Source organism: Neocloeon triangulifer, unplaced genomic scaffold, assembly GCF_031216515.1.
Source record: "Neocloeon triangulifer isolate White Clay Creek 2 clone unplaced genomic scaffold, ASM3121651v1 ptg000014l, whole genome shotgun sequence".
NCBI lineage: Eukaryota > Metazoa > Arthropoda > Insecta > Ephemeroptera > Baetidae > Neocloeon > Neocloeon triangulifer.
The window spans coordinates 26813745-26825649 of NW_026775556.1; the positions used below are offsets into that span (position 1 = coordinate 26813745).

At 33.8% G+C, this 11905-nt stretch overlaps 3 protein-coding genes and 1 long non-coding RNA gene across 4 annotated transcripts in view; 3 read left to right on the plus strand and 1 right to left on the minus strand.

Moving 5' to 3' along the window:
- The window catches only part of LOC132201636 (uncharacterized), a 71476-nt gene extending 60797 nt beyond the window's left edge, over nucleotides 1-10679 (minus strand). Inside the window, exon 1 of the mRNA XM_059627949.1 lies at nucleotides 10550-10679. The gene's annotated coding sequence lies outside the window, so the exon portion shown is untranslated. The remainder of the gene's footprint in view (nucleotides 1-10549) is intronic.
- LOC132200827 (uncharacterized) lies at nucleotides 785-1677 on the plus strand. The gene is made up of 3 exons (XR_009442201.1): nucleotides 785-932; nucleotides 1137-1337; nucleotides 1510-1677. It is a non-coding gene; the product is annotated as an uncharacterized LOC132200827 (long non-coding RNA).
- On the plus strand, nucleotides 2142-3339 carry LOC132200739 (PI-actitoxin-Afv2b-like). The gene is made up of 3 exons (XM_059626414.1): nucleotides 2142-2300; nucleotides 2522-2716; nucleotides 2926-3339. The coding sequence occupies exons 1-3, from the start codon at nucleotides 2219-2221 to the stop codon at nucleotides 2928-2930; spliced, it is 282 nt and encodes a 93-aa protein (XP_059482397.1). The 5' UTR covers nucleotides 2142-2218; the 3' UTR covers nucleotides 2931-3339.
- On the plus strand, nucleotides 3657-4983 carry LOC132201007 (kunitz-like toxin PcKuz3). The gene is made up of 3 exons (XM_059626860.1): nucleotides 3657-3811; nucleotides 4521-4724; nucleotides 4846-4983. The coding sequence occupies exons 1-3, from the start codon at nucleotides 3727-3729 to the stop codon at nucleotides 4848-4850; spliced, it is 294 nt and encodes a 97-aa protein (XP_059482843.1). The 5' UTR covers nucleotides 3657-3726; the 3' UTR covers nucleotides 4851-4983.
- Nucleotides 10680-11905: the final 1226 nt, after the last annotated feature.

Below are 11905 nucleotides of genomic sequence, written 5' to 3' on the forward strand. Positions count from 1 at the left end.
TATTATAATAGTGTAATATTAGTTGCAAATTGTGTTTATTGATATATCACAAAGGCAAAATTGCTGCCCATAATGGGATACATCATTTAATACATTCAAAATTATACAAATTCAATACAATTGAGAGAAAAGATGAGAATTTTACAAACAAAATATTATACGGACAGAATGTGGCATGGATTCTTACAGATTAGTCTGTTGTACAAATTTTATTATCTTTTAATACTTAACTTGAACTTGTACAATTTTCATACTGATAAACATTTTTGTTTGTAATTTTTGTACAAGCCTTGTAGCATGTGTTGTATTTAATATATTTTTTATTTTATTTATTTTTTAAAAATTTATTTTATTTTTACTAAAAAAAATTATTAAAATTTCAATTTTTAGTGCTTTGAACTTATAAAGATAATTTAATAAAAGTAAAATAATAAAAAATTAATAAATTTTTCTGAATTATTCAATTTTTACGTAATTTACAAAACATATATGTATATACAACAAGAAAAAAGTCCAGATCAAAAATTAAAATTCTTAACAGTAAGTTCTTACATTAATTTTATCATAACAATAAAGTGTTGTTTCCAAAATAACATTGCAATTTGCCACAACTTCCTATTGGCCTTCACAGCACAGCAAAAATGTGGCTTCAAAAACAAGTAGATCTGCGGAAAATCCAGCTTTTTGTCTTCACCACAAGTTAAAGAAAAGTGCTTTATTTTTCATACACATGTTTTGACCTTTGTGGTTCTTTGGAAGAAGGAAATTAAGCTACTTAAAGGCGGGAGAAAGCGTCAATAAACCTTCAGAGTGAAGAAGATTCTTCACGCACACAGCACGCGAAACTAAAAGTGACAAAATGCTAACTCGTTATTTGATTTCGTTGGCACTGCTTTGTCTAGTAGTTGGCGCCCAGCGTGGAATTCGACCACGTAAGTCTAATCAAAGAAATTAAATACAAATAGTTTGATCTGGACAAATTGACAAATTCTCATAAACCCAAATTTCAAAGCATAACAAAACTTTATTTCATTCGCTATTATGCCCAGACAATTTTTTTTTTTATTTTTTTTTACCGCCTATTGCACTACACAAAACTCACAAAATCTAATTATTGCTTATAATTTTTTTCAAAGCGCAAGTAGTTCATTATTGCTGGCTTGGACCGATAAAGAGTGGGCATTCCAACTCGTGTGATGCGCTAATCCCGAGATTCACATTCAACGCAAGAATCGGCAAATGTGAAAAATTCAATTACGGAGGATGCAATGGTTCCAAAAATCTATTTAAAACGTCAGCCGAGTGCCAAAGAGCGTGCAAACACCTAGTCAAACGGGGTAAGCACAATTTTTACATTACGAATAAAAATAAAAATTTAGTAAAAGATTCAAATTAATTCAAATGTTTACAAATATTTGCTTTCAACTGAAGAGAGTTCAATCATATCTTTCCTGAAGCATATATTTTGAATGATTCAAGCCAAAAGTTCATTAAACACGTTTTTTCCAGAATCAAAGAGATTGCCCCTGCAGTTTACCTAGAGGACGGAGGAATCCATCATTAAATTAAATATCGAACAGTGTGAAACACAGGGAATCTGCAAATCTTAATATACGTGGCTAGTACAAAAAATGAAGTGTGTGAAAATAAAATTACAATTGATAAAATCATACCTAAGATGGAGTTTTTGATTAGAAATAAAAATGTTATGTTGTTATTGAAAAATTTGTTAAAAAGTACAAAGAATTGTAGAATAAATTAAAATAATTCATCCAATTTTCTTGTATTACCTATTAACTGTGAGATCCACTTAAATTATATATTTTCATAATTTGACATAAAAGATTTGACTGCAAGTTAAAATAATTTTAGAATTAAAAAACACGATTTAGCTGCCATAAATTAATTAAAATAAGGGGAAATGAAAATTTAGCGGCTCAGAATATATTGCAAGCGGCTCACCACTTCCGTAAGTTCATCACAACAAAAAACACAGCAGATTGAAAAACAAAGTACATCTGCATTGCAGTCAAATAATTTGACCTTGCCTTAATTTTAATAAAAGGATGTGGTTTTTTTGGTTTTTGTAAAGAAAGAGTGATATTTTAACATTTCACTGTTTGACGGAAATACTATTTAAAGGCGAGCAAGCGTCAAACATCCATCATTGAGAGAAAAGGTCTTCACAAACACAACACGCAAAACGTAAAGTGACAAAATGCTGACACGATATTTGATTTCGTTGGCGCTGCTCTGTCTAATAGTTCACGCCACGCACGGAATTAAACCGATTCCACCACGTAAGTGTAATCTAAGAAATGCTATTCAAATAGTTGGATTCAGCTGAAAATTGATTGCAAAAGTTCCCTTTCCACTTAACGTCTAATTTTTGCATTGTAAAAATGTCTAAAAATCAATGGAGCAAAACGAGTTGCAAACATAATTATATCCATATCAAGCTTTTAAAGTTCTTATCGCAGCAAATTAAACTTTTCCCGTTTTAAAACACGTTTTTTATTAGCGCCACCTTATTGTCGGATTGGACCGATCAAGAACGGGCAGACCAACTCGTGTGAGGCGATAATTCCGAGTTTCACATTCAACAGTAGAACCGGAAAATGTGAAAATTTCATCTACGGAGGATGCAACGGTTCCAGAAATCTATTTAAAACACGGGCCCAGTGCAGAGTTTCCTGCGAGCAATTTGTCCAAAGGGGTAAGCAAAAGTTTGGTTTTGACTGACTGAAGAATATAAATAATTAATAATATGATAGAAAAATGAAAATCTCACAATTTTATAAAAAAAGACTTCACTAAACATCAAGAGTAATAATAAGTCTCTAAATCACAATCATATATCATAATACAATTCTCTTGCACTGTTTGAATAATTCAAGTCATAAACTAATAACATGTATTTTCCAGGCTAAAAAACCCGCAAGTATACACACACCTGTCTACCTTTAAACCTGGAGGAATCTTGCAATTAAGAATTAATAAAAAATCACACACATAATGTCATTAGGTTTTTGTACACAAACGAATTTTGGTGTCAATCAATTGACATAAATATCTTGAGAGGAATGAATGGAATGCTAACTTGAGGTGGATTTCATGAAAAAATGAAACCAGACGAACTTCGTTGCATATAAAAAAAGTTAAAATACAAATAAAAGACAACTGACCCCAAAAGGCTATTTGCAGTGCGATTTTTCGTTATTTCTTTTGCAACGAGGTTCGCCTGGTTTCAATTTTTTTAACAATGAGAATGGTTTGAAAAAATAATTTGATAAGCGCCTCATAAAATAATTTGTAACAAAATAAATCCACATTAGTTCACGAAAAAAATCATCTCTTGTTTAATTTTATTAATTTGAAATTATATATTTTATGCTATCTAAATTTTTATGAAAACTTGAAGAAAAATCATAAGAAGAATAAAAATTAAGCGGCCGCCATGCAAAATTTAAAAAAAAATATATAAAAAAAACTGTGCAATTGGCTCACCACTTCCTAAAGTTCTTCATACAACAAAATTTACAGTGGATTCGTAAACAACGTACAAGTCTAATTATTTGACCTTGCTACAATTTTAACAAAAGGATGTGGTATTTTGTTTTTCTAAAATCTTTTTTTAACTAGTTTAGTGTTGATTGAAATGGTATATAAAGGCGAGCAAGCTTCACTCAACCATCAGTGCGAAAGAGGTCTTAGTATTGTGCAAAAATGTTGACTCGATATTTGATTTTGTTGGCACTGCTTTGTCTGGCAGTTCACGTTAATGCCCAGCGTGGTATTGGGATTAGACCACGTAAGTGTTCATTCAAGGAATGCGACTTAAACAGATTGATTTCCAAAAGTAGAAGGAATAACTGCGCCCTTTTCATTAGCACTCTTATGTCACTTGATTTTTACCTTATTGAATGCAAAATAATCTAGTTAAAGACCCACTCCGGTCATTTGTATTGCTCTTTATTCTGAAAGAATGCTAAATTTCGAGTTTATCTTGTGAAAAAACTATTTGAAAATTCCAAATCGTTGCGTCTCAATCAAAAGAAATCCTAAATATGAGTGATTCGCGCGAAAAACGTGTGAGAATTGAGTAGCCAATCAGATCAATCAGTTTCTTCCAAAAACTGCAGGTTTTTGTCACTTGTGGCGCTGCTATCGCTGATTTTGCCACTAATGCCCCACGGCGCTGCAGATAACTTTGCAAAATCAGCGATCGCAGCGCCAATGTGACCAAATTCTGTAGTTTTTGGAACAAACTGATCAATTCTCACACGTTTTTCGCGCGAATCACTCGTATTTAGGTTTTCTTTTGATTGAGACGCAACGGTTTGGAATTTTCAAATAGTGTTTTCACTAGATATGCTCGAAATTTAGCAATCTTTCAGAATAGAGAGCAAAACACTTGACCGGAGAGGATCTTTAAATGAAATTAATAATATTTAAGCCAAATTAGAGTTAAATTTGTGATTATGATTTGATCTAAATAATTGTCTTTATTTTATTAACAGCGCTAGGGGATGACATTTGCCTGCTAGAGCCGATGCAGAGAGGAGCTCGGCCATGCGAAGGCTACATTCCGAAGTTTACGTTCAACATCGCCACCCGCAGATGCGAGAGATTCATCTACGGAGGATGCAACGGTACCGCCAATCTTTTTGACACAAAGGGTCTTTGCACAATCGCCTGCAGGCACTTAATCTTCCCTAGAACAGGTATATGCACAAAATTCCCTACAACTAATCAGAGAGACAAAAAATTGTTTTCAAATCAAAAGAAGTCAACAAAAGAGTTTCTCCGGATCAATTTATGATTAAAAATTCAATTAATTTTCAGGCTAAACTTGATCTTCAGGTGCAGCAATAAATTGCAGAAGCTCCAATCCTTCTCAATAACTTTTATTGTATGTTGATCATGAGAATAAATAAAAGGAAAAATTCCGTCTAGAACAAATATATATTTTGTAAAATCAAAACAAGATCAATGTAGTAAATGCAGAAAATAAATAATTTTTAATGAGATTTGATACTGCAAGAAATTTTGAAAAAAAAAATCTTAACGAGGTTAAGCCAGGTCTCTCTATTACTCATATTTCATATTAAATTTATTATGAATAGACATGAATCATTTATTACGAATCCACATATTCATAAAAAAAAATTGCATCTCAATAGTATTTTTTTTTTATTATTATTCTTTAGCTTTTCCAGAAAGTCAAAAACTAAATGAATTTTACAAACCTTTTTATTTTTAATTTAATAAATAAAATGGGAATTTTTCAGAATTGGATCTTGAAATTTGTTTTGTAGAAGAAGTTCACGATCGAGGGTTGATTCTTGGTGATTTGAATTTAAATTCGGCTTTTACTCGATGGGTTTATGGGAGTTTTTTTTTTTTAATTCTTTTTTATAGCCCGCAGGCGAAACATGTAAAGCAGGATATTGCTTTTTCTTAAACAATAAAAAACTCACAAAAACCCACCGAGGAAAAGCCGAATTTAAAATCAAATCACCTTTTCATTTGTTAAAAAATTTAAATGCAAAAAATGTCTCTGTGTGTTTATGATTTTCCCCTTTTCAACAAAAAATTTCATTTAATTTATGCACTTGCAATAAAACTCCTCCGCAAATGATTCAATAAAAGCTGAGAACTAGCCACGTACTTTGGAAACTGTTCTCTTGATAAACCCCCCCCATATCAATCCCCACGGCAACGGAGCCAGGCACGTCTCTCCGTGAGTCGTTTTTGTCCCGCCAAGGAGTTGTTGTCTCGTATTTGCGCGATGTGCAGTACACACTGAACGCAGACTACGTGAGTAATAATGGAGGTGATGATCGCCCAGCCCGTGTTATCACACCGCACTGCGCAACCTAGGTCACCTTTCCCGCATTCCGCCGTTGCCGCTTTTCCGGCAAAACACGCACCGAGTTTTTTTTTTCACTCAAGTCGCGGAACGCCGCAGACAATTTCGCCACACAGACCTCTCTTATTTTCCTGCTACTTTGCTAATTGGGCGTCTTCTCGAGCGAACATATATTTAAATTACTCTCGTTCTAGGTGGAGCACGTGTGCAAATTAAAAATTCCGTTTGACTCGATTCGCTAAAGGAAGCGCGCCGAGACTTGTTTTTTCTCTGCGCCAAAATTAATTTTGATTACCTTAAATGATGGAATCGACTAATATTTACTCGTCGCTGTTTTAGAAATCGTAAATTAATAACTTTTAAAAAACCATGGAAAAAATTATTTTATTACCTATTCTAATGTAAGGAAAATAATAAAAAATGGCTGAAATTCTCTTGATTTTCTTTTGTCATAGTTGACCTAAAAAATGTATTCTCACTAGAACAATTTTATTTTGATTAAAATTATTATGATTTGTAAATCGATTTTACAGAATTTTACAGGCAAATGGACTTCTTTGATATAAATTTACAATTTTGTTCACATTTCTATATAAAAATTTGCCGTTAAACCATAGAATATTCAAGCAGGGATATGATTTTTAAGATTTTAGAAATCAAAATTTTAAACAACCCTTTGAAACAACTCTTTGAAAATCAGAGAGCCGTGGTAGTTAATATTAGAACAAAAAGAACTGAAAATGCATTAATTTTACTTTTATTGAATTTCTTGGTAAAAATGAGATTTTTGGAAACTTTTTATGTAAAAATCGGATAAAAATAACTTTATTGATTTGGATTGATCAGCTAGAATGAGATCTATTTTTTAAATTTTTTACCTGCTAAACTCAGAAATTCTAATATCCAGATTTAGTTTTTTTTAGCTATATTTGCAACTATATTTAAATTTCTGAAATTTAAGCAGGTATATTTGGGTGAAATTTAATTTCATCAAATTTAACCAGTTTTCAGGAAACTTTAAAACAATTATTCTTGCTGAGCAAAAAGCAAAATCCAATATAATTTCTCTTCCCAGTCTCCTCCTACTTGAATTAAACTTATATGAAATCATGTTTTCTGTTCATACATAAACCACATTGGAAAAGTACTCAAAAAATTATTAATTGTGCCGTAAAATTTTTACTCGATTATAACAATAATAATAATAATTTTTTTTTTACAAATTTTTTTGAATGGATTAATGCTTCAAAATTACATCTACTGATACCTATAACTTGAAAAAAAATCACCTACTTTTTATAAAGAATATCAAAATTTTTAGCCTGGCATTTTATGTATTCAATTTTTGAACAAAATTCCCTTTTTTGATGGGGTTGTGGAGTAAAAATGCATTATAAAAAGACTGTGGTGTTGGAGCTCACTCATTCTTTGGCGATAGGGGAGCGACTGTGTGCATTATTATATAGAGTGTCTCGTAAAATGATTGATGTGTAACTTATTGATGAGTCTGGATCACAGCTGATAACTGCCGGAATGGCATTTACGGCAGCGCGCGCGGAACTCATCAAATTATTGGCTGTCGCTGCGAAAACAGCGGCGACACACTTTTTTACGATCAAATTCTTATCGGCCGCAGTTTTATGTTGCGTCAAAAGAATTCCGCAAGATATAAATTTATCGCGGTCGCGCCCTGTGTGGCAATTTTTATGCTCCAATTCGCAATGATCATCTTGTTTTGCCTGTGTGGGTGCAAAAGGGCTTGAACTCCTGAATGTTAAATAGAAACTAGAGGCTCCGTTTAATTATTTTTTATTTAACAATAATAAGTAAAAACTGAAGAACTTTTTTCACCATGAACATATATTACACTAATAACAATTTATTTTTAATTTGTCTCGCATAAAAATATATATTTATAATTTTAATTTAAAAACACTTTTGGTGGATATTCATGCTTTATACAGATTAATTATCAGACTTAATAAATATATTAAGTTAGATAAAAATTACAAAAAAATAAATTAAAAATAATATATTTGTAAAAAAATAAACTTAAAAAAACAAATATAATAGAGGGAACTTTTTAATGTCAATATTATTCAATTTATTTAGGCGCTCGAAATTTTATAATTAATAAATTATTTAAACAAAAACATCCAATCAACTCTGGAAAGTTAGGTAAAATGTAAAATAAGTGCTTTTTTAATTTAAAGTAAATATTTGTATTACATTTGATATTCTAATTAAGTCGGGCGAATGCAGTTTGTTATCATAAAATATATTATTTTTTTTTATTAAAAACTTTTTCTTCCGAGGTGTGACAAAGCCTCTCTCTGTCTCCCTCACAAAGCTGTAAAATTTTATTATGCAGCCACGCACAGCGTGTGTAGTTTATCCTTTGTTTAGATAATAATCCAATCGAGCCTCAGCTCGCATGTATTCATCATTCATCCGGCAAAGAGGGGGACAAACAGAGCCAGAGTGCATTTCGAGTCAAAATGTTGCGTGACCAAACAGTTTTTCCCCCAAATATATGTAGTTAGTGGTTGCGCGTCCCCACGCATAATCCGCCGCCGCCGCTTATATGCTTTTTTTCCGTCTCAAATGCCGTGCATGTCCCACACCGCAAACACACAAAAGCTATCAAATCACAATAAAATATTCATTACTCGTCTCATCCACTTATTTTAAATTATGTCTGGCGTCAGTCCCATTGAGCAACAGATCCACTTCGATCGCTCTCTTTTTATTTCGCAAAATAGTGACATTTTTATTCGGAAATATTAATAATTAATGAGATTAAAATTCAAATAAATAATTGAGATATTGGAGCTCATCAACAAATTATTGCAAAACTGTTGCAAAACAATTTGGTTGGTTCAGTTGGTTTTCTTATTTATTTAATTTAAATTTTAATGGCTTTAAGTAAATTATTCTGAATTTACCTTGTCTATCTAAAATGAAAATTACATTTAAAACCTTATAGAATGTAATTATTAATTTCCTAATTCACCTTTTATCATCACTGAATTAAATCACACAAGGTATCGAGGCCATGATCCGAACACTAACGCTAATTTATTATTTGCCATTGCGAACTGCAGCCATCAGGCAATTTTATTGCAAACCACCTTCTTGCCTGGCTCGGAGCAACAAGCTTGATTTAAGGGAGCTCGGTAATGGCATTAACGAGGCCCCGCAACTTTAAATGAAACGGCAATTTTATTGCGCGACACTTTATACGAGACCGCACATTAAACACGCCTCTCTCTTTTCCAAACGAAATTAATTCGGTGGCGTAATTTCGAATCGGTTACGTGGTTAAATTTAATGAGCGTCAATTTTAATTTCCGACGAAATTTATAAATCAACACGGAAAGTTCCCATAGGAAAGACTCAATCAAAGTTTGGGTTTTAATAGAAATTCCACGTTCGTCACTCTAGGCAGATCCATCCATCCGTGCAAGTGACTGGGTTATTTTCCCGCCCCTCGGTGCGAATTGCAAATAGTCATGCATTTATTATCAGCAGAGAGCGGCGGGCCGCGCGCACATCCACCGAGCTGCTTTATTATGTTCAGGGTAGTTTGAATGCAAAGTTAATGCGCCATTTGTGCCCGGCGACAGTCAAGGTGACACTCATCTCTGCTCCCTAATTCCGACGCACATCCGCCCTCTGTTTAAACTCGGAAGAGTTTTCGTTCGCCGCGTCTCTGAACCGTGTTTTCCTGACAAGTTTGCGCCGCGTCGCGACGACGCGCTAATAATTTATCAATCCGACACGCGCGCAGGTAAAGAGGATGCTGGGCAATAACTCGGCCTTCGGAAAAGAAGGTCACGTCGTTAGCCTGATCCGCACGTTGAATTTAAAACGGGGGCGCGCACGAGGGCTGATTTTAATCAAATGTGTAATTCGCTCGGTGTTTAGACTAATTTTTCAATAGAAAATATAAAAGTGTATGAAAAACAATCCTTAACTTGACGCTCAACAAATGCCCATGACTTAGAAGTTAGTAAATAATTCTATCAGTGCAAAAATTAAAATTGGGGCTTATAAAAAAAAATGAATTTCTTGGAAAAATAGGTTTATTATTATTAATTATTTATTCTTCTCGGTAAAAACAAAAAAAAAATCCAAATTAGAAGAAAAAAGAGAAAAAAATGTTTACAAGAAGCAGATTTTCATTTAAAACATTTAAATGGTTCATTTTTCAATCATCTCTATTAACTCCCTTCAAAGAGATTGAATTCATACAATGCAAAAAATTATCTAAAATTTTTAAATATTTTAGACATAATTTGCAATTTCATATAAATCGCCTTGCTTTTTATTTTTGATATCATTTAGCATTTATTAATTATTATTTTGTTTCAAATTATTTTATGTGATTTTTCCCCAACAAATACGTAAAAGAGCCCCTGGGGTCAAACGTCAAACGTTTAATGGTTATAACGCATTTGCTGGGCGACGGAAAATTCAGCACTCGTGTCGGCTCAATCGGCAATTGAAATAAATCGGCGTTCGACTTTCTCTGCGCTCAATTTCGAACCGGAGGAATGCAGATTCGGCAGCCTCGACAGGCAGAAGCGCGAGAGGGGTCACATGGTGCCGATGCGAATTAATGAGCTCGGCTCGCGTTTATGTAATAAAATGAGATACGCGGTGGTTTTACCCTACCTTGGGGTCACGGCGATAGTCCCTGGTCCGTTTGGGGTCCTCGGCAGGTCGGTGAAGTCCTCCGTCGGCTCCAATTCGGCGAGATTCGGGCCGCCGAGGCACAAGGATGCTTCTTTTCTTGGCGTTGCAACACACGTGACTCTCCCTCCAACCTGCTGGCGGAACTGCTGCTGCTTGTGCTTGTTTGAAGACAAGAGCGAACAAGTCAGGTCAGGGATGAGAGACGTTGACGTGTCTCGAGAGGCAGGCAGAAGTTTAAAAATTACATCGCTCTGATTAATACCAGTATAAAAATAAATAAAAAAATGGATAAAAAATAAAAATAACGAAAATTGAAAACCACCTTGATTGTCACCATTCAATAAAAATAATATTCATATTAATTTCAGTATTAATAGCTGATGTAATGGCATAAAATTTTAATTTTTAATAAATTTAAAAAACAAAATATCATATTTTGGTGCAGAGTTTTCAAGCATTTTGCGGCATTTTTTTTTTAAATGAATGTTTCATAAGAAAAATAATAATAATAATATAAATATAAGCTTTTTACATAGAAAACTGTAGACAATATATTTTTTTTTAATAAAGGCAGAGCCGTCAGAATTGTTCTCTTTTTACCTTTTCAAAACTCATGTTCAAAATTTGATATTTTACAGATGACATAAATTTTTTAGAATTTTCAACAAATTTATTACATTGAAAATAATTTAATTTTTACCCTCTATTGAATTAAAAAAAAAATGATGCATTTTAATATAAAAAAACATGTTACACGCTATTTCATCACCTATCAATTACATAAAATTTTATTTTTAAACGCGATATAATATTTTTAATATGGGCGATGTCATTTTCATTTTTCTGCCTGCCTCTCGCGACATACATTCTTCATTCCCGTCCTGACTTGTTCGCTCTGGTCTTCGAGCACCGCGCAAGCAGCAGCCACCGTCATCAGGATGGCGGGAGGAGGGACAAAAAAGTCGCCCAACATGTCGCCTCTCAATGCCTTGGCCCGTATCTCGCGGATTTTGAGCCGACGGAGGACTTCGCCGACCTGCCGAGGACCCCAAACGGACCAGAGACTATCGCCGCTGACCTCAAGGTAGGGTAAAACCACCGCGTAGCTATTTTTATTACATAAACGCGAGCCGAGCTCATTTATTTGCATCGGCACATGTGGCGCCTCTCGCGCTTCTGCCTGTCGAGGCTGCCGAATCTGCATTCCTCCGGTTCAAAATTGAGCGCAGAGAAATCCCAACGCCGATTTTTTCAATTGCCGATTGAGTCGATAGGAGCGCCAAATTTTCGGTCACCTGGAAAATGCGTTGTTTGGACTGCTTGTGCGTTAATTAC